Source organism: Uranotaenia lowii, chromosome 1 (assembly GCF_029784155.1).
Source record: "Uranotaenia lowii strain MFRU-FL chromosome 1, ASM2978415v1, whole genome shotgun sequence".
Lineage (NCBI taxonomy): Eukaryota > Metazoa > Arthropoda > Insecta > Diptera > Culicidae > Uranotaenia > Uranotaenia lowii.
Genome location: NC_073691.1, coordinates 11537725 through 11559270, shown reverse-complemented (window position 1 = coordinate 11559270; position 21546 = coordinate 11537725). Strand labels below are relative to the sequence as shown.

Below are 21546 nucleotides of genomic sequence, written 5' to 3'. Positions count from 1 at the left end.
TAGATCTTTTTAAAGCATTAAGAATTGATAACAAAATTGACATTTTTCAGGACATTGCCAGATGAAAAGAATGTAAGAACTAAGTTTGACTTAATTGGGAGTGCTGAATCCAAATAATGCAATTAGCTTTTTTTTATATAAACTCTGGTTTTCGAGATAACTTTTGAAAAAAAAAAAATTAAAAATTATTGATAACATTTTTTGCACGTTTTTGGAGAACCTGATGAAAATTATAAAAAATTAAAAAATAAGGTTTTTAATTCAATGGCAAAATTTTCCGAAGACCCCAAGTTGTTTTGAATACTGAGATAAAAATTATAGAAGTTTATCAGTTTACTTCTTCCAATTCTGCAAAAAACGAGTATTTTTACAAAATATTAAGGAAGTTTTTAAAGCCTGGGTCAAATAATTTTGCAGTCTTGGATGAAGTTGTTGAATGAATCAAATTCTGTAACATCGAATAGCGTTGTTATTCTAAACCTAGAATATCGAGGTAAAATTTGAACCTCTGATTGAATGAAGGATGATATATTTTAACTTTAACGTTACTTGATTAGTTCAACAGTGTATACAGATTAATTTAACTCACAATTGAAACATTTTATAAATTTTAAGCGTTATATGTAGTACCAAAAATAGAGCTGAACGACAAATTCTGACAAAAAATTAATCTTCGAGAATTATGTATGTAGTTATGACATCATAAACACCAAAAATCAGTTACTTTGTGTTAAAAATATTAAAGTTATTTCAACATTAAGTTATTTCCATATTAAGTTATAATCTTGCAGTTTGCTTTTTGTATTCAATATTTAGAAAAAAAAATCATTTATGCTTAAGAATTAAACAATTGGATTTGAAATTTTAAATTATTTTCATTGGAAATGAGTCCATCAGGAAAGTAAGATTTTCAGAGAAGTTAAAGAAAAATGAAAAAAACTTTAGATTTGGAAAATTTATAAAAAAACTCACTGCACTGTGCAGGATTTTTTTTCATTTTCTTGATAAAAAAGTATATTTTCCTTTTCTTTAACATCTCTCTAGTTCTAACCTTTCCTGATGGACTCTTTTCCAATAAAAAATGGCAGGACGTAAGTTTAAATCGTCAAAATATAGAGGAAATTATTTTTAAAATTTTCAAATTCAAGTTTTATTTTGGAAAATTTGCATTTAATGGATTTTATTCATGTGAGTTCGGCAAACACAACTGAGTTGATAAAATGTGAAGAGGTAGAATATAAAAAATGAATTTTGTTCTAAAAGATGGTAAATATTCTGTTTAAAAGACACTAAAATGCACATTTTAAATCATTCAAAAATGTATTGAACTATGTATCTTTATTTTTCATCCTAATATTTATCATATTTTCTTAGCTTGGTTAAACTTGATTGACTACTCATATCCATGATCAATATGGAACCCGAAATTCTTCATCTTGAATTTTCACATACCATAGTAAGGTTCATTTATGTATCATTGAATGATTCCATTATTGCTCCACATTAGTGAATTTACACTTGGAATTGATTCTGACTTAAAAATCTTAATTGGAAAATAGATGTTTATCAGTGTTTCTTATGGAAATCAAAATTTAGGCTTATTGTCTTTTCATGATTACAAAGTGCTTCTAAGTTTCAAATAATTTTCCTGAATCTGAATTCTGAAACATTATTCTTATTTTTAAAGGGAATGAACTACTATGATATTGATTTTGGGTTTGTAGTTATTGGCGTGTTATAAATTTTCATCGGTAAATTTCAATTCTAATTCTAAACCCTTCTTCTTTTTCTAACATCATCATGGCCAAAACTTGTATGTATCCTGGAAAATGAAAATCTAATTTATAAAAGCAATAATAATATGGAAAATAAATATTTATACTTAGCTGTGAAGGTTTAGAGCAGCAAACTTCAAGACCTTCTTAAACTTAACCTCAATGGCCTGAGTCCATCATTGTGCCCATCCAATCTGATTTCCCTAGCTATTTAATCGTTCGAGAGAAACTGCATGCTATTCCGATTCTTCGCTTATACAACTTGAAAAAAAAAAACTCTACTCAATAATAGATCGTTTGTATAGTTTTTGAATTTAAAAAATCTAAGGAGTACTTACCCTTCAACATTTGGCGGAGACCTTTATTCAACACATCCGTAAATAAGAATCCCGAATTCTGGTTTGGAGCTTCGGAAGCAGCTAAAGGAATCATGAGTGATTGAATTTTTTTCACAATTCTTTACAATTTTTAATTTTTTCAATTTTACACTATAAAATTTTAAATTTTGTCAGGAGACAAAAAAACTTTTTGACTTTTTCAACCAACGCCTACTTCCATCCTAAGAGTAAGTTCACTGGTGTTGGGAAAAAGTGGTGGATATTTTGTCACTTTTAGCACATTTTGAAAATTTTGCCATGCAAAACATTTTCAAGATCTGTGGCCTTCAAGTTTTTTAACAACACGTGTTGTAGTTTCGCATGCAATATTTCTATCACATCCGGCTGAAATAGAAACAGTGTTGTAAAAAAAATACAACGGCACAAGATCTTGAAAATAATTTTGCATGGTAAAATTTTCAAAATGTTAAAATTTCTACCACTTTTTCCCAACACCAGTGAACTTGCTCTAAGAGCAAATTCAATGGTGTTGGGAAAAAATTGTAGAAATTTTGACACCTTTAGAGCAAGTTCACTGGTGTTGGGAGAAAGTGGTAGAAATTTTGACACTTTTAGCACATTTTGAAAACTTTACCATGCGAGAACATTTCAATATCTGTGGCCTTCAAGAGGTTTTACAACACGTGTTGTTTTCTCGCATGCTGTGATGCAAAAATAGCAATATTTCTATCACATACGGCTGGAATAGAAACAGTGCTGTAAAAAAAATACAACGCCCAAAGATCTTGAAAACATTTTGGTCTGGTGATAGAAATCGAGCTATTATTGTATCACAACATGCGAAAATACAAAAAGGGGTTGTAAAAAAATGAAGGCCGAGCTGAATTGCAGATCTTGAAAATTTTTTTGCATGGTAAACATTTCAACATGCACTACAAGTGTCAAAATTTCTACCACTTTGACTTTGACCAGAAACTTTGACAATTGTAGCACATTTTGAAAATTTTACCATGCAAAACTATTTTTAAGATCATTGGGCGATGATTTTTTTACAACGCTGTTTCTATTTCAGCCGTTCGTGTTTGAAATCGTGTTATTTTTGCATCACAGCATGCAAACACAAAAAATTGGAATTGAGAAAAAAAGACAAACTGTTTAAAAAAATTCAAAAATCTTTAATTGTCAAAATTGTCAAAATTGTCAAAATTGTCCAAATTGTCAAAACCAGGGTTGGCATAATTCAACGGTCAACGGTAAAATGGTCCTTCAAACTCATTTGACTGTTCCTTAACGACCAGTCAATTCGTTTGCCAGTCATTCATTCCCCAGTCATTTGAAGCTAAAATAATAACCTAGTCAAGCAATCGCATTTCAACGACCGATGACGAAAAAGAAACGCATTTATTATTATTGTTACTCCTGCCAGCAAGCCGAAGACGACCGAAGACGAAAAAGAAACGCATTCATTATTATTGTTGCTCCTGCCAGCAAGCCCGTTTTCAGTTTTTTATTGCTATTGTTGCTCTCTGCCAGCAAGTCGTTCAATTAGTTGTCCTACCTGCCGGCAGCAGCCGACCGAGGATGTGTAGGAGCTTCGCCAGTCGCATGACGGAAAAATGTTGATTGTTGTCGTGCTTTATCCGTCATGCGAGTAGTGAGGCTCCGTCAATTGAGTAAGGTGCCGGTCGTTTGATGAAAAAAAAAACTAGTCGGGTCAAGCGTGACGGGCGAAATTTACCAACCCTGGTCAAAACTGCCAAAATTGTCAAAATTGTCAAAATTGTCAAAATTGTCAAAATTGTCAAAATTGTCAAAATTGTCAAAATTGTCAAAATTGTCAAAATTGTCAAAATTGTCAAAATTGTCAAAATTGTCAAAATTGTCAAAATTGTCAAATTGTCAAAATTGTCAAAATTGTCAAAATTGTCAAAATTGTCAAAATTGCCAAAATTGTCAAAATTGTCAAAATTGTCAGAATTGTCAAAATTGTCAAAATTGTCAAAATTGTCAAAATTGTCAAAATTGTCAAAATTGTCAAAATTGTCAAAATTGTCAAAATTGTCAAAATTGTCAAAATTGTCAAAATTGTCAAAATTGTCAAAATTGTCAAATTGTCAAAATTGTCAAAATTGTCAAAATTGTCAAAATTGTCAAAATTGTCAAAATTGCCAAAATTGTCAAAATTGTCAAAATTGTCAGAATTGTCAAAATTGTCAAAATTGTCAAAATTGTCAAAATTGTCAAAATTGTCAAAATTGTCAAAATTGTAAAATTGTCAAAATTGTCAAAATTGTCAAAATTGTCAAAATTGTCAAAATTGTCAAAATTGTCAAATTTGTCAAAATTGTCAAAATTGTCAAAATTGTCAAAATTGTCAAAATTGTCAAAATTGTCAAAATTGTCAAAATTGTCAAAATTGTCAAAATTGTCAAAATTGTCAAAATTGTCAAAATTGTCAAAATTGTCAAAATTGTCAAAATTGTCAAAATTGTCAAAATTGTCAAAATTGTCAAAATTGTCAAAATTGTCAAAATTGTCAAAATTGTCAAAATTGTCAAAATTGTCAAAATTGTCAAAATTGTCAAAATTGTCAAAATTGTCAAAATTGTCAAAATTGTCAAAATTGTCAAAATTGTCAAAATTGTCAAAATTGTCAAAATTGTCAAAATTGTCAAAATTGTCAAAATTGTCAAAATTGTCAAAATTGTCAAAATTGTCAAAATTGTCAAAATTGTCAAAATTGTCAAAATTGTCAAAATTGTCAAAATTGTCAAAATTGTCAAAATTGTCAAAATTGTCAAAATTGTCAAAATTGTCAAAATTGTCAAAATTGTCAAAATTGTCAAAATTGTCAAAATTTTCAAAATTTTCAAAATTTTCAAAATTTTCAAAATTTTCAAAATTTTCAAAATTTTCAAAATTGTCAAAATTGTCAAATTGTCCAAATTGTCAAAATTGTCCAAATTGTCAAAATTGTCAAAATTTTCAAAATTGTCAAAATTGTCAAAATTGTCAAAATTGTCAAAATTGTCAAAATTGTCAAAATTGTCAAAATTGTCAAAATTGTCAAAATTGTCAAAATTGTCAAAATTGTCAAAATTGTCAAAATTGTCAAAATTGTCAAAATTGTCAAAATTGTCAAAATTGTCAAAATTGTCAAAATTGTCAAAATTGTCAAAATTGTCAAAATTGTCAAAATTGTCAAAATTGTCAAAATTGTCAAAATTGTCAAAATTGTCAAAATTGTCAAAATTGTCAAAATTGTCAAAATTGTCAAAATTGTCAAAATTGTCAAAATTGTCAAAATTGTCAAAATTGTCAAAATTGTCAAAATTGTCAAAATTGTCAAAATTGTCAAAATTGTCAAAATTGTCAAAATTGTCAAAATTGTCAAAATTGTCAAAATTGTCAAAATTGTCAAAATTGTCAAAATTGTCAAAATTGTCAAAATTGTCAAAATTGTCAAAATTGTCAAAATTGTCAAAATTGTCAAAATTGTCAAAATTGTCAAAATTGTCAAAATTGTCAAAATTGTCAAAATTGTCAAAATTGTCAAAATTGTCAAAATTGTCAAAATTGTCAAAATTGTCAAAATTGTCAAAATTGTCAAAATTGTCAAAATTGTCAAAATTGTCAAAATTGTCAAAATTGTCAAAATTGTCAAAATTGTCAAAATTGTCAAAATTGTCAAAATTGTCAAAATTGTCAAAATTGTCAAAATTGTCAAAATTGTCAAAATTGTCAAAATTGTCAAAATTGTCAAAATTGTCAAAATTGTCAAAATTGTCAAAATTGTCAAAATTGTCAAAATTGTCAAAATTGTAAAAATTGTAAAAATTGTCAAAATTGTCAAAATTGTCAAAATTGTCAAAATTGTCAAAATTGTCAAAATTGTCAAAATTGTCAAAATTGTCAAAATTGTCAAAATTGTCAAAATTGTCAAAATTTTCAAAATTTTCAAAATTTTCAAAATTTTCAAAATTTTCAAAATTTTCAAAATTTTCAAAATTTTCAAAATTTTCAAAATTGTCAAAATTGTCAAAATTGTCAAAATTGTCAAAATTGTCAAATTGTCCAAATTGTCAAAATTGTCCAAATTGTCAAAATTGTCAAAATTTTCAAAATTGTCAAAATTGTCAAAATTGTCAAAATTGTCAAAATTGTCAAAATTGTCAAAATTGTCAAAATTGTCAAAATTGTCAAAATTGTCAAAATTGTCAAAATTGTCAAAATTGTCAAAATTGTCAAAATTGTCAAAATTGTCAAAATTGTCAAAATTGTCAAAATTGTCAAAATTGTCAAAATTGTCAAAATTGTCAAAATTGTCAAAATTGTCAAAATTGTCAAAATTGTCAAAATTGCCTAAAATTGTCAAAATTGTCAAAATTGCTTAAAATTGTCAAAATTGTCACATTTGTTAAAATTGATAAAATTGTCAAAATTGCCTAAAATTGTCAAAATTGTCAAAATTGCCTAAAATTGTCAAAATTGTCACATTTGTTAAAATTGATAAAATTGTCAAAATTGTCAAAATTGTCAAAATTGTCAAAATTGTCAAAATTGTCAAAATTGTCAAAATTGTCAAAATTGCCTAAAATTGTCAAAATTGTCAAAATTGCCTAAAATTGTCAAAATTGTCACCTTTGTTAAAATTGATAAAATTGTCAAAATTGTCAAAATTGTCAAAATTGTCAAAATTGTCAAAATTGTCAAAATTGTCAAAATTGTCAAAATTGTCAAATTTTGTCCGGAATTCGTAAGATTCTCTATAAGTTTTTTTTTAGACTGTCAACTCTGTTTGGAGTTTACTGCTATTTTATGTTAGTGGTTTTAATTTTGACCATCAGACATTTATTCAGAGAAAAAAAGGCTTTCAAATTATTGCTATAGTTTGTTTTGTCGTTGAGTTTTTTTTAACAATTGAACTCCCAATTGAACAGAAAAATACTCTTTAATTTGGAATAAAGTGTATGAAAAATGGTAAATCATGAAAAAATAAGCCACAAAAAGTTCTTCTTAACCATTCTCCAACAACTCTGGGAAAGAAAGCGAAAGTAATCGGAATACTTCTCTCAGCTAAGCTCAGCATTAAATTTTTTGCTCCAAACATTCGTTCACATCGCACACATGAGCGGGGTAGGGGGTAGGCCGATTATCTCAATTATGATTTAGGGGATCGGACTAAAGAAGAAAATAATAGCAAAAGCCCACGTAACAAGAAAGAAAAAAAAAACAGCATAAACAACCACCAACACATGAGATGACCTATAAGTAAAAGGGCGGTCGTCTTAACAAGAAATGGCGAGGAGAAAAAAAAAGTCAGTACAACAACAAAATAGCCCCCCTTTTCCCTGTCTTTTTATGCTCTTTCATAGTTGTTTCTCACATAGATCAAGAAAATTGTGAGAAGATCCAATCGAGTATGTGAGCCCACCGTCCTGCCTTTTTTCACTCTTCAGCCTGCAGCCCACCCATGACTTTCTTTCTCAATTGGATCGGTGGTGTTCGGTGAGCTTTTTTCTCGTCTCCGTTTTTTTTAATGCGCTCAAAAGGCTTACAAAAGACTTCTCACCTTTCTTCCAGCAACATCGAGAGGGAGCAAAAAATATGACGATCATCGGTAATTGTAGCTAATAATGAAATCACAATCACTGTTGCTGTTGCTTATGCTTTTGCAGACTCTTGGAAGAGATTTTTTCTTCTCCATTCTTTATTCGTTCCGGACCATTCGAAAATTTCCGCTCAAAGGTGGGGTTCAAGTTCAAACATACATATAAGTATACACGGGAGGAGGAAGGAGGCTAATGATGGTGGCGGCCCCTTGTGGTTATGATGTAAGGCAAAAAGAATGAAAGTGAAATTTCTCAAGACCACGAAGGTCAGATTGGAAGCAAAACCGAAACAGTGAAAAAAATGCAGCCAATCACTGAAATCTTATAACGGAAACTTTAATTTGAAACTTGAAAACTCCTAAAATCATCGGAAACTCTATTTAAAGTTAAAGGTGTTCTTTCAAAGTTCCGTATGAGCTGAATAAGCGTTTTCTTGGGATAATGAAATACAATTTCCTTATGTGGCTGGTAAATATTGAAAATTGAGCTAGAAATAACAAAAAGTTTTATTTAAGGGAATTTTTATTTGACTTTTAAGTGACTTGCAATGAAGAAAGTTATGTTTCATTCGTTAGGTTTTCTTGTCAAGTTTAAATTATAAGTTCAAAACATTGAAAAAAGCTTACATTTAAAGCTGATTAAAAGCAGCTGTTTAAAATATTCAAAATTTCAATAACCCCGAATCACTTCCATGCTCATATCCCATAAATCATACCCACCGAGATCAGACCCATCTTGACCGGCTCAATGGTCATCGAGTAATACTGCTTGCCCGTAAATCTTTCTTTAAAGCCCACTACTGGGGGCAATTATCGACCGTATTACATCTTGTTTTCGTACGGTTTCGAACGAAAGAAAACTGCACTAGGAAATTATCTCCGATGAACGTCCTCCTCCCCCAATTTCCTCCTTTTTCATCGTCATTCAGAGCGCCATTCAGCGATCGGAATGGACCTCGGCGCGAATCGTTTGTACCTATTTTTTCTCTTTCAGTTTCGCCTTGCCATTTTTCTTGTGCCGTTCGCTGTTGTCTGGTGGAACAATCTTGTACGTTTAACTTTATGGTTCTGTTTTTATTTCACTCATAACGTGTCGTCGTTTCAGTTTTGGCCGGAACCTGCCGCAATTGAAACATAAATCACTAAAGTTGAATTGTCTGCTGATAAATTTTACAACATCAGGGTTTCATCCGAAACGAAGATTGAGACTTAGTATTTGACAAAACATGAACAGTTTTTAATTTTTTTTTATATTCTGTTTAACTCCAATTAATTAGTATAATTTATAGCTGAAGAATTTATTTTTTAAAAAAGAATTTAGTATTTTTTAACAGAATTTAGTCACATTCGGTCGAAGTTCGACCAGTCCGAGCCAAACGCCATCAGTTTTTTCCGAGACTCTTGAGTTTCATGTACAAATATCCCAAGCAACCAAAAATCCCATGAACCAGGTTTAAAAAAGCTTACTCAGTCTCATCATTGATATGAAGTACGTTATATGCAGCTCAAAATTTAAGTTCTTATTGATACTTTCAAGTTACAAAACAAGTCCTAATGACCTTTTATTCAGCCGCTTTTCAAGCCAAAAAAATCGTTAAATGAGCAAAAAATTCTCTAAATTGCACCCTTAAATTCGTTTTATATCACCTTCTCTTGATTATTTACTATGTCCAGTACATGGTGCCGCCATGATGCCGGATTGCAAATTCCAAAAATCGTGGTTTGCCGGGATTTGTTCAATTTGCTGCTTAATTGCTTCTTTTCTACATTTTCTACATATATCGCATCAGAATGGTCACTCAAGTATCAAATAACTTATTGAAAAAAAGCTTGCCCGGCTTGGGGATCGAACCCCGATTTACATGGTGAGAATCGCACCCGCTAAATACCACAAGACCAAGCCTAGATGTTGTTCTAACGGAAACTAAAACTCCAAGTGGTGATATGATTTTGTAGCATACCTGCAGGCGCACCCGCCCAACCAGACAACCAGCCAGCGAGAAAGAAAGCCCCTCAATGCACTTTTTCTGACTTGGAAAATCCCGTATTGAACACTTTTGTGCCCTTTTTGTGACTTAATTCCCTTACAAGGCACCGATCTACCACTTTTGCAACTTTCAAGTTCATTAATGAGTACATAAAGTTCACCGAAGAGAATTGGGCAGTTAATTCTCTTTGTCAGCCAATTTGTAACTTTCAAAGCCTTCATTCAAGTTAATATGAGACTTTTGGCTGCTTGGGATGTATATTCAACTACAGACGAAATCTTTAAAACTCATCAACCAGAATCAATATTTTTAATCCAAAAAAAAAAAAAAACAAATCGCTGTGAATTATTCTAGATTTTTTTTTGTCTTGCAAAAGAATATTATGAGATCAAAATCTGCAGTTTGAATTATTTTTTTTATAGCGTTTAGTTCGGTCTGGTTGAAGCAAGGCCATTTAATCATTAAAATACAATACATTTGTTCTGAATAAATGTGCAAATTTCATCCCATATTTGAAAAATTGAAAACAAAATAGAACAAAATTGAAGCCAAAAATTTGAAATCAAGTGTAGAATTTGAATCCAAAATAACAAACTAACACAGTTTATTTATTTGATTCGCAGAAGGTATATAAAAACTAGTGTCAGAAAATTGGCTCGCCTCCGGCGGAATTCAGTCCTAAATCCTCTAGGCCTATGACATTTCATTTTACGACAATTCATGGCGTTCATAAATTGATACTTATTTTAAATTGTAAGTTTCGAATTACAATTCCGCAAACCTTTCGTGATTAAACTCAAATCTTAAGCCATGTGACAGGTGTGTACTATTGTTCACAGAATGAGCTTAATAAATTAATTTACCATTACTTTATTACTTATCTCTTTGATTATAAAAATATAATTTATGTCATTATAAATTTTATGCTAAATAGAAAAAAAACCCATATCAGCCTCAATTTTATTTTTTGATTCTTGTTCTTTTAAATGCTCAGCTCTACTTTCGAAGGGGTTTTTATACAAGGCAACAACATGTTTCCGAGGTGCAAAGAATTCCAGAGCTAATTTTTAATAATTTGGGTTTCCTGAATCGAGATATGGAATTTGGTTATTTTTCTATAATTTGTTTATTTGTTTATTTGTGTAAAAACATCAACGGATCACATGTTGATCCTAATGATAATTTAATAAAAATAATGAATTAAAAACTAGTTAAATCTACAAAGTTCTCGAAACCATTAAAATTTTTCTTCGGAAAGTAGTCCTTGAAGCGTCAAAGTCGAAGTACTCGGCGAAGCGGTTGAAAGTTCTCAAAATTCCAATAAGAGCGCTGTTGGCTCCGTAGTTATTCAGCCGGATGGGAACATAAAGCTGTAGATTTTGGTTCCTTAATCCTCGGGGTCGCACACTGAGAGGAATAGCCTCCAGCAGCATGGGAGCGTCAATCCTCGACGCAAGGAGATCCGCTACGACTAGAGCACGTGCAGCATTACGACGAATTTGAAGCGTGTCTAAATCAATTAGGCGGCATCGGTTTTCGTAACTGGGTAAACGAAACGGATCTAACCAGTTCAAGTGTCGCAGGGCATACCGTATGAAACGTCGCTGGATAGCCTCTATTCGTTCAGCTCCGTTCTGGTAAAATGGGCACCAAACTGCAGATGCATATTCAAGCGTTGAGCAAACTATGCTGCAATACAAACTTTTTAGGCAGTACACATCTTTAAACTCCTTTGTTACGCGAAATAAGAAGCCAAGACTTCTAGACGCTTTATCGACGATGTAATTCGTATGAGTCTTAAACTCCAGCCGATGGTCTAGGATAACACCCAGATCGTTGATGTGGTCCACCCGGGCGATGATTTCGTTCCCAAGAGTGTACTCTGCGTGAAGAGGGTTCCGCTTGCGAGAAAAAGAAATGACCGCACATTTGCTGTGGTTCAGAGGCAAGCAGTTGGTGTCACACCAGAGAGCGAAGGTGTTGAACTGCCTTTGCAAGAGATCGATATCGTCTTGGCCATTGATGGTGTGGAAAAGTTTGAGGTCGTCGGCATACGCAAGTTTTGGGCCGTCCAATAGAGTGAGAACATCGTTAAAATAGATGACAAAAATTATCGGTCCCAAGTGGCTTCCCTGTGGCACACCTGAACAAGCCGAGAATTGTCTGGAAAAGTAATTTCCAGTTTGCACAGATAACTTTCGTCCCGTTAAATAGCTTCGAAACCAGTCCAGTAGGGATCCACAGAATCCTAAGCGTTCGAGTTTAGCAATAGCAATATCGTGATTTACTTTATCGAAAGCAGCAGACAGATCAGTATAGATGGCGTCAGTTTGTGACTTCATGGTGAAGCTATCTTGCACGAACGATGTAAAAGTCAGCAAATTTGTTGTCGTGGATCGTTTCGGCAGAAATCCGTGCTGATCATTGGAAAAGTATTGTTTTGAGCACGAGTAAACCGGATCCAGAACAACCAATTCGAACAGTTTGGCTATCGAACAAAGAGCTGATATTCCGCGGTAGTTGTTCACATCTTTCTTATTTCCCTTTCTGTGAACAGGGAACATGTAGGGGAACTAGGGGTATAATGCCCAGTGTGGGCAAAACGCCCCACTGCGATATCTAGCTAGATATACACTTATTTTAAGAATTCGGTACGCTATTCCCTTCTAATTAACAGTAGAAACCTTTTGTACAAAAAATTAGCATCAAATATGCGACAAATCCTTGCAAAAATCCAAAAATACTTTTCAAGCCATATTCCTTGAAATTTGTGCCTTGACTTTCGTAAGGAATTACGGCATCTATCGACAAAAAAAATTACCTGACACCTGATACAATGACGAACATCGGTCTTGAAAATCATCACAAAACGAAAAATTTCCTTATTCAATTATTTTTTCTGTTATTTTGAATGAGTTTTAATAAACATGACTAGGTAGGGCAAAACGCGCCATGTCCGTTTATCTTTAAGCATGTTTCATATTTGTTTAAATTTATATGCAGTTTCATCACAACAATTTTAAAGATATTTATAAGTTGTATTGGAAAACATAACTTGAATATAAACGAATATATTTAAAATTCCTAAATTTAATATAGATCTAATTAACTATTCACAAGAATTTCAGTATATCTGGCAGCACTGCGCGTAGCTATACATTTTTCCATCTATGAAATACAATAGAAGTGTTTTTACCTGGCAAACACTTTCGGAGGCACTTGGATCAATAAACACTTATTAAACATTAAACGGCGCAATTGGGTACACACATATGCGCATTATGCCCCTACTGATTCTGAAATCCAATTTTCAACCTGCTCTTCAAACTTCATTAAATTTGTGGCCTTTTTTGACCTTCCAGTTATTCTAACTATCAGATTTAGACAAAAAATAAACCAAACTTCCAAACACAATCGAAAATTAAAGTTAATCTTTTCAAATGTATTCTAAAACAAGGATTTCTTCTTAACGTGGGCATTATGCCCCCTCTTCCCCTAAGCTTCTTTCCAGAGCGAGGGAAAGGTTGCGAAGTCCAGCGAAGCTCGAAAAATATGTCTGATGGGAGTCAGCAAGTGTTGCATGAAACGTTTCAAGAATATAGCTGGTATCCCGTCCGGACCCGTAGATGATGAATTTTTAAGCTTTCCTGTCGCCCTTAAAATGGCTGCGTCATCGAAGGCAATACCGTTTAAGGAAGAGTCTAGAGGTGTGATATTTCCTACAGCCATATCCAGTTGCTCTGAGGAAATTGACCCAGTTGTGAAAACGCTAGAAAATTTCTCGGCAAAGAGGTTGCATATTTCAAGATCGGTGTTCGCTGTGTGGCCGTTCAAAAACATTTGAGACGGAAGCCCAGATTCTTTCCGCTGATTTTTAACGTACTTCCAGAAACATCTCGGGTTGGTCTTAAAATTACGCTGTAGTCGGTGGAGATAGTTCTGGTAGCAGCGCCTACTACTTTTTTTGTACGCCGTGTTCAGCTGGCGGTATTCTTCCTTTGTGCAGAGGGACTTGTGCTTGCTGAAGTTTCGAAGAGCACGGTTTTTTGCCGTCTTCAGTTGTCGCAGTTTATTAGTGGCCCAGGGAGCTCGTGGGTTGGAGGGTAAGCTACGTTTCGGAACATGGCGGTCAATTATATAATTCAGTATATTTGAAAAAGTCGCAGCGGCTGCATCGGGATTAGACATATCGAGCTCGTTCTCCCATTCGATAGAATCCAGGACGAGTGAGATAGCTTCGTAGTCGACGTTTTTGAAGTCCTGGTAGAAGGGAGCGGTTTCCTCTATAGGAGCGTTAACTCTAGTGACATCGAGTGAGACCACTAAAGCTGGGTGATGGGAAACAACTTTAACAAGAGGGGCAGGAGCTAAATCAATAGTTGGATTCCTGAAGCCTTCGTTTATGAAGCAGAGGTCTAGCATACGGCCGTTTTCGTTTTCAAAGCTGTTGATCTGGCGAAGAGTCGCGGTGCTCAAAGAGTCCAGGAAGATGTTGGAAGGAGCCGAGAAATAGGAGCGCATAGGATCTGGGAACAAAAAGCCGCCATCGGAAGGACACCATTTCAAGCCAGGCATGTTGAAATCACCGATAACAAGAATATCATCTACGGGAGAGCAGATTGAGCTCACTTTGGAGAGGCAGCGCGAGAAAGACTCAGCTACAACCAGATCACTTGAGCGATCAGGAGGCACGTACACTACGCATAAGTACAGTTTCCGGTCACCGAGATCAATGCGGGCCCAAAGAAGTTCCAAATCGTTCCAGGAACTGTCTTCGATCAGCTGAGCCGCGAGTCGGGACTTTACGGCAAGCAAAACTCCGCCACCAGTTGATTTTTTGCTGTTCAGGGGGCTTCGATCGCAACGGAATACTACATAGTCTGGGCCGATATTTTGACTGGATAAGGTGCGGTCGTTTAGCCATGTTTCCGTAAAGGCGATAATTTCGTAGCAGGAACTTGACGTGGCAAGGAGGTAGTCAACCAGACAGGAATTCACACCACCGACGTTCTGGTAGTAAACGTTGATAGGCTCAGATGTGTCGGGTGCAGAATAAGAACGAAGATCCCTAGAAATGCAAATTCCATCACGCGGAGGAGAACAGTCGATAACAGCGTACTTGCCTGAAAGCACAGGCTGGAGAACCCCTTCACCACAGACGAACTCAGGGCCGGGACGACTGTTGTCGCTGGCAGGAAACATCGCGACTGAGTCGAAGGGCTCAGGGGTCTCCGTAGCTCCTGATACGTTGCGTCCCGGTGGTGGAGGCCCAGTAGATATAGCGGAGTCAGGATGAGTTTGCGGGTTAGATCTGTGATGAATCGGAAACTGGATACGCGAGGAAGAAGTTCTCATCATAACGGGGTACTTGCCTGTGAGAGCGGTCTGGAGAACCCCCTCGCCTCCATCGAACTCAGGGCCAGGACGACTGATGACGCAGGCAGGAAACAGCGCGACTGAGTCGAAGGGCTCAGGGGTCTCCGTAGTTCTTGATGCGTTGCGTCCCGGTGTTGAAGGCCCAGATGTAGCGGAGTATGGATGAATTTGCAGGTTTGAAGAACCAGCGGGCGGGAATGAGCGATCGTTCGCGTAATTTGTTTTAAATAACTTTTCAATATAGGTAAAAATCATTTAGGAAATTTCTGCACTTTTTTGACAAAACTGTTAAACATTACAAAAATTTTGAAAATAAAGGTTTTAAATCAACTTTCCCGGAAACCGTAAATAACAATGATTTCTGCGAGTTACGGAAGTTTTATTTTTGTACTTGTACCATTCTGTAAATAACGAGAATTATTAACTAAATTTAATTTTTCATATTATTTAAATGAAAAGCAATTTTTTTTATGGATTTCTTGATTCTGGGAAAAGTCAAATCGTTCCGCAGTCTTCATCAAATTTATTTATCAAAATAAATCCTTTTTTCACTATATTGACTACCGCTATTAGAAAGACTGTCACATTTGCATTTTCATTTGTTAGTTGGAATTACGATTCACAATAACGTTTGTAATGACTTGAGTTATCATTTTTAATGCGATTTTATGTTTGCTGGGCGTTCTCTGCTCTGTTCTGTTTGCGAAGTGTTGGACAAGCATGGTCTACATATTTAGACCTTGAAATTTCAAACTATAAAAAACTAAGCTTGAAAATTTATAACTGTTTCACAAATTTTTTATAATTTTTAATTCACTGTTTGGAATCGATCATGATTTTCGAATTAATTTATGGAAAGTTCACGAAATATTTCGAAATAGCAGCTTTAAAGCTTTACTTTGATGATAACAAAAAAAATTTAATGTAAAAAATGATTTTATCTCTTACATTGATAAATGACACTTTTTGAAAAGAATTGAACAACTTTCATCTTTGTATCAAATAAAATTCAATAATCAAATCTGTGTTTTGAATTAACTTCTCTAGGTTCAAAAAGATGATTAATTAAGGATTTTTTAATTTTATCGTGATGATTCTTTTAAAATTCAAAATATTTCCGCAGAGCTTTTAAAATTAACCTAAAATGAAAAAAATGAATGTTAATTGATACTACCATTAATCAACAATTATTATTATTTTTCTTATCAGATTTTTATCCATATTAATTTCCGACATGATTTTTAATTGTTTGAGAATTCGGATTTATGTTTTTCTGTACACTGATTCTTATTGTTTTATTCGACATTTTAATTCGTATTCGTTTTTTGGTGTTTCGCAAAAATTGATTTAAAATTTGCAAGCTTGAATGCTTGAAATTAGTTTTCAAACATACATATTTCTAATTCAGAAGAAGGAATATCATTTTGAATAATATATTAAAGACTTAACAGATAAAACATTGATTTGAAACTTTTATTTGATTTGTTTTAGATCTTATCAGTAAACTTAAAAATACATAAATAATTTCGAGTTTTTAAGATGCTCATTAGAAGAAAAATAGTTTTAGTAATCAATTTCTCTATGTGTTGTGCATTTTTGGTATTGTCATTTTTTCTAGTAAATTTTGAATTTCGAAACCCCCCTCCTCCCCTTGGATGGGTCCTTCGCACGGGTCTGCTGACAAGAAGAAGTATTGGTCAAAACAGCAGCGGAAATTGAAGAAGGGGAATTCAATCCCCTAAATCACAGATTAGATGAAATATTATGCATCAATCTGATCAATATCATAACTGAAAAAAAGTGTGCGTCGTCCAATGGAAGATACCAAGAATAATCATAAAATACCCTTAATTTTCTTCTCAGAAAGTTTTTCGATTGAACGATTGATTTAAAAGATAAGCGCATTCATAACTATCCCATTTCTAAATGAACAAAGCTTTAAAAATTTTATACAAAAATATCCAAATTCTTCATTTTGTACCATTACAATTTATCCAAGGTGTAGTGGCAACTAGCTGTATCGGGTTAGAACCCAATGGAAACACAACAATTTCGGAGAGTATTTTCTCAAAATTAGCTTTTATGCACTTATACCCCTTTGGCTCCAAGGGCCTCAAATTTTTTTGGAAATTTCCTGCTGGTTACAGTTTTATCTAAACAAAAATATAAAGATACAGCAAATTCAAAAAAAAAATACAAAATTACACTAGTAAATGATTGAGATGACACTGTTAACTATAAAAATTATGAATTTTGCACCTATTCTCCTACACCTCATTTAATTATCATTTAGTTTCATGGAATTCATATTTACTTTTTTTTTTGGTGAAATTTCAGACCAGTATATAATTGCCTAAATATAATTGCTGTTAAATGCGTATGCTAAAGAGAAAACTCATTTTCTCCCATATTCCAATAGATGAGAGTCTGAAAACCATATGCACATGAGCGGACATCTGTCCTATATACGTTTGAGCCATTTTTCTGTTGAAATCTCTTACAGTTTTTGAAAAAATGAGTTTTTAATAAAGTATTTAAAATAGCCGATTTCAAAAACCGGACAGTCAAAATGCGCATATTAATGTTTATGCTATATTTTAGTTCCACTTGCAATTTGTAAGATTGTAATTATTTAGAGCGTAGATTTGACGTTTCAATGATGAAAAGGAAAACAAATTTATGGTTAATCTACTTTTCATGATAGAGGCATTTAATCAGCCTGATATGGGAATTCAAAACCTGTCTCTTATTCAAATATGTTATCATTTATAACTTTGCTTAAAGCTTCAATTTGTTGAATTCCTGATTTTCCGATGAACTAGAAAGAAAAACCATTAACATTTTTCTTTATAGATTCTGTAAGGTCGATTATTCAAGTTCAGTCTATTTTATCAGAATTGTTGAAATTTTTTTCATGCCATGTGTCAAAAGCGGGTTACCCTAGATTTGTGGATTTATCAGCCATTCCATCAATCGGCTGTATGCGCATTTACTAAAAATGCGCATTGAGGAACATTTCCCCCTACTAAGAACTTTGTGGGTATAAATAAATCAAGATAAGCTTTCATAATGTGATTCTCATGTTCTATCACACATTCAAGATCGTTCCGATCGGATATCATGTTAAACATTTTTTTATAATATCACCGATTACTTGGTATAAGCCTCAACTACTATCCAGCTTAGACTTCGCCGCGGCCGAAAAGGTATCGGTTTTAGCTAGTTAAAGACTTCTTTTCTCAGGCAGAAGACCTCAAGATTGCCCACTTTAAATGCTGCGAATTACTTACTGCCCCATCTTTACTTAAGTCTCCAAGACTTCCCGTACGCCTTCAAGACGCGACTCGATCGGGACGTAGAAAAAAAAAGGCAAAAAACATAAGCCTATCGCTACCCGAACAGGTCACATTCTCATCCACTTTCTTTCCTCACGTCGTCGTCGTCGTCGTTCGTCTTCGTTGTAGGATTTGAAGATGCCCAAGACAAGATAAGAGGTAGGTTCTCGTCTTCTCCTCTCATCGGTTACGAATCGTAACATAAGGTTTTATGTTTTTCTTCGACTCGCAGGAGATCGTGTCCAAATCGCGACGATCATCGAACGAACGAAGGTTCCCATCGGATGCTATTTGGGAGCACTGAAGTTCATTGAACTCCGACAACTTTTTTTTTAAGCGATCAAACGGGTTGGATTATTCGCCAAAAATTCAGAATTTCATATTTCAATTTAAAATAAAGCCTCAGATTTCCCATGGTTCAACCGATTCCAATTGGGACAGGAATTTCGCGATTTTGCAGCGAAATAAGCTTAACCGATCATTTTTTTTTTTCAATTCACCCATAGAAGGCTCGCGGTCTTTTCGGGCTTCTCACTTTCGATTTTCACCTGTGCCGAAATTCGTGCCAAGTTCTAGCCTCGGGGCGGGATCGGAATCGAGAAACTTTTTTCTTGTAAGTTTGTTCGTGAAATCGACTACATTATTGACGGTTTCAAGCCTAATTTGATTTCGGAGGAGTTTTTTCCTGTTTGAGGTATCAAAGTATAAATTTGAATTTTTCCATTCTAAAGATGTCACCCAGCTTAAATTATATGTTTTTAGACTCTTTAGAGATCAGCTTGATTGTTACAGACATGTGGACCCGGGCACTCGTTCCTGAACCCCTAATAAGGACTAATTAAAGGAGTGAACGTCTCTTTCTCAAATAGCCTGAGGCAGGGAGTGAAAACAAATTCGCCGGCCAAAATTGCCAATCGATGAATTCGGAACGCACGATTGAAACTTGCGGCAATGTCCGGCTGTTTTTTTTTCCTTCTGGAAGAATGTGGCCAAACTCCACCGCCGAACACAAAAATCAAGCCGACAATTATTATCGTTATTGATGTTTTCCGTTAAGAGTTAAAAGTGGAGAGTCCATCGGATGATCAGTCACGCATCATCGTCATCGTTGAACGGATTCCCGAAAGGTATTTCCGCGTGAGAGTCGTGAGGATTTTTGTTATTCTCCTTTTTGGCTCTCTTTAAGGCATTCGGAACAGCTTCGCAAAAATATGATGAATGAAAGTGAAAGTTTGGTGGAGAATTTGTACTTTGTTGTCGGTTCCACTTATGGTAGTGTCCAATTTCTGCCAATGAAATTGTCCTTTTTTTTCCTTTGATGATTTTACGTAATTTTGTTTTTAAAATGAGAATCGTTTTTAACCAGTTTTTTTCTTTTCATGTTTGAACTCTACGCCAAACGACTTGTTTTCCAGATCAATCATCCGCCAAAGTCTCTTGTGCAATGTGAGAAATCTTCCCGGGATAAGTGTAGCAAGGCGCTGGAGGTAAGCTTGTCAGAGTATCTTCCCATCTGCGAGTACCCCCCTTTTAATGTATGCTTCTGATACGTTCACCGAATGTACCCCCTTCTGTTTCCTCGAAAAACTATCAAACCAATAGAATCAGTTCCCAAACTGTAAAAAGCTTTACCTCCAGTTGCTGTAGATTTTGTCTTTATTTTAGTTATCAACCCCTCTTGAACTTTGCCATATCTTGTAGAACCAATTGTAAAACTGTTCCTCCGACCGCTGTTTCATCATTTCCTTTTTCTTGAATTTCTTGAAGTCCTCATGGATTCTTCAACTAGTCTTTTGCCATGTCCGATGTAAATTTTTATTTCTTCAGCTATTCGCTATCCCATGTTTCTGCTGCTGACCCTTTGAACGGGAATATGAGCGGTTGTTAATTGTCACCTGTACGATAGATCCACCCCCTTAGGTAAGTTTAAAATTGTATATTGAAACTGAAAACAATCTTCCAAAACATCATTCGTTACAATATTTAAAGAAATGCAGATTTATAAAACAATTATTAACAACTTTAATTTCAATATTTGAATGCCAAAATTTTCACTAAAATGGCATCATTTTTAAGCTAGCGAACACCAATAAATGTAGATATTCCTTTATGAAACTTTCGCATCATGGATCCGATGTTTGTGTGCATTGAAAGAAGGAAAATGTTTGCCTAAATTTAGAAGTCTATAATAGTCAAAAACCATTTGGCTCGCGGCCACAAGGCTTTTGACTGTTTGAAACCCCCGGAAGTATGCAACAACTTTTTTCTATGAACATAAAGATGGAAAGTTTTCCAGTATGGGAAAAAATTCATGATCGAATTTCGGATCATATAGGTACATTTTGAAGATTGGCCCAAAAAACTTACCTGTGCAATTTTTTTTAGCTTAGCTGGACTTGATTTAAGGGTGCATCAAAGCGCTCAAAGTTTCGGTTTATTGACCCTTAAAAAATCATCAAAGGGGGAACCACAGTAAATTGGAAGAATCTAAATTTTGATTTTGTTTGCCAATGGATTTAAAAATTGTGTTAAAATTCGACAAAAATTTTAAAAATCACCTAAGGAGACACCAAAGGAAATTCGGAAAACTTCAATTATAATTTTGATGCCAAATGACTTAGAACTGCATCGAGATCTGGTGCTATCTAAAAAAAAAATCGATCTAAGATCGACTTTCTGGGACATGGCCGTTTTTTTGAATGTCCCAAAAAAATGTTCGATTTCTGACCAATTTTTTTTACCAGATAACACCAGATTGCGATGTTTCATGCTTTTCTTCAAGTCTTCAAACTTTTATTATAATTTTTTCGATTTCCTTTGGTCCCCCTTTACGTAATTTTCGAGGGTAAAAAACTGAAATTTTAGGCGCTTTGAGGCACCCCTAAATCAAGTCCGACTGAGCTGAAATTTTGCACAGCTCAGTTTTTGGGCCAGTGTACAAAATGTATATGATCAGTTTACTAAATTTGATCATGGAATTTTGCCGTACATCCATTGCCCCTCTAATGTACAAAACCAACCCACATTTTCTGGTGTTCGATAGCTTCAAAATAAGGCGACTTTGCTAAAATTCTGGGTCACCCATGAATTAAATTTCAGCTCCATTTGCAAAGGCTCTGAGGG

General features: G+C 34.1%; 1 protein-coding gene and 1 long non-coding RNA gene across 10 annotated transcripts in view; one reads left to right on the top strand and one right to left on the bottom strand.

Moving 5' to 3' along the window:
- Window positions 1–21546, top strand: part of LOC129737931 (uncharacterized) — a 121576-nt gene that overhangs the window by 73797 nt on the left and 26233 nt on the right. For 4 of the 9 annotated variants that reach the window (XM_055729294.1, XM_055729236.1, XM_055729179.1 and 1 more), the window contains one exon: window positions 19839–19910. The exons of the other annotated variants lie outside the window; for them this stretch is intronic. In XM_055729294.1, the coding sequence (XP_055585269.1) occupies window positions 19839–19910 (72 nt within the window). The remainder of the gene's footprint in view (window positions 1–19838; window positions 19911–21546) is intronic. 9 annotated transcript variants of the gene reach the window in all.
- On the bottom strand, window positions 1603–2258 carry LOC129738439 (uncharacterized). The gene is made up of 3 exons (XR_008735520.1): window positions 2114–2258; window positions 1883–2036; window positions 1603–1822 (listed from the first exon to the last, which is right to left on the bottom strand). It is a non-coding gene; the product is annotated as an uncharacterized LOC129738439 (long non-coding RNA).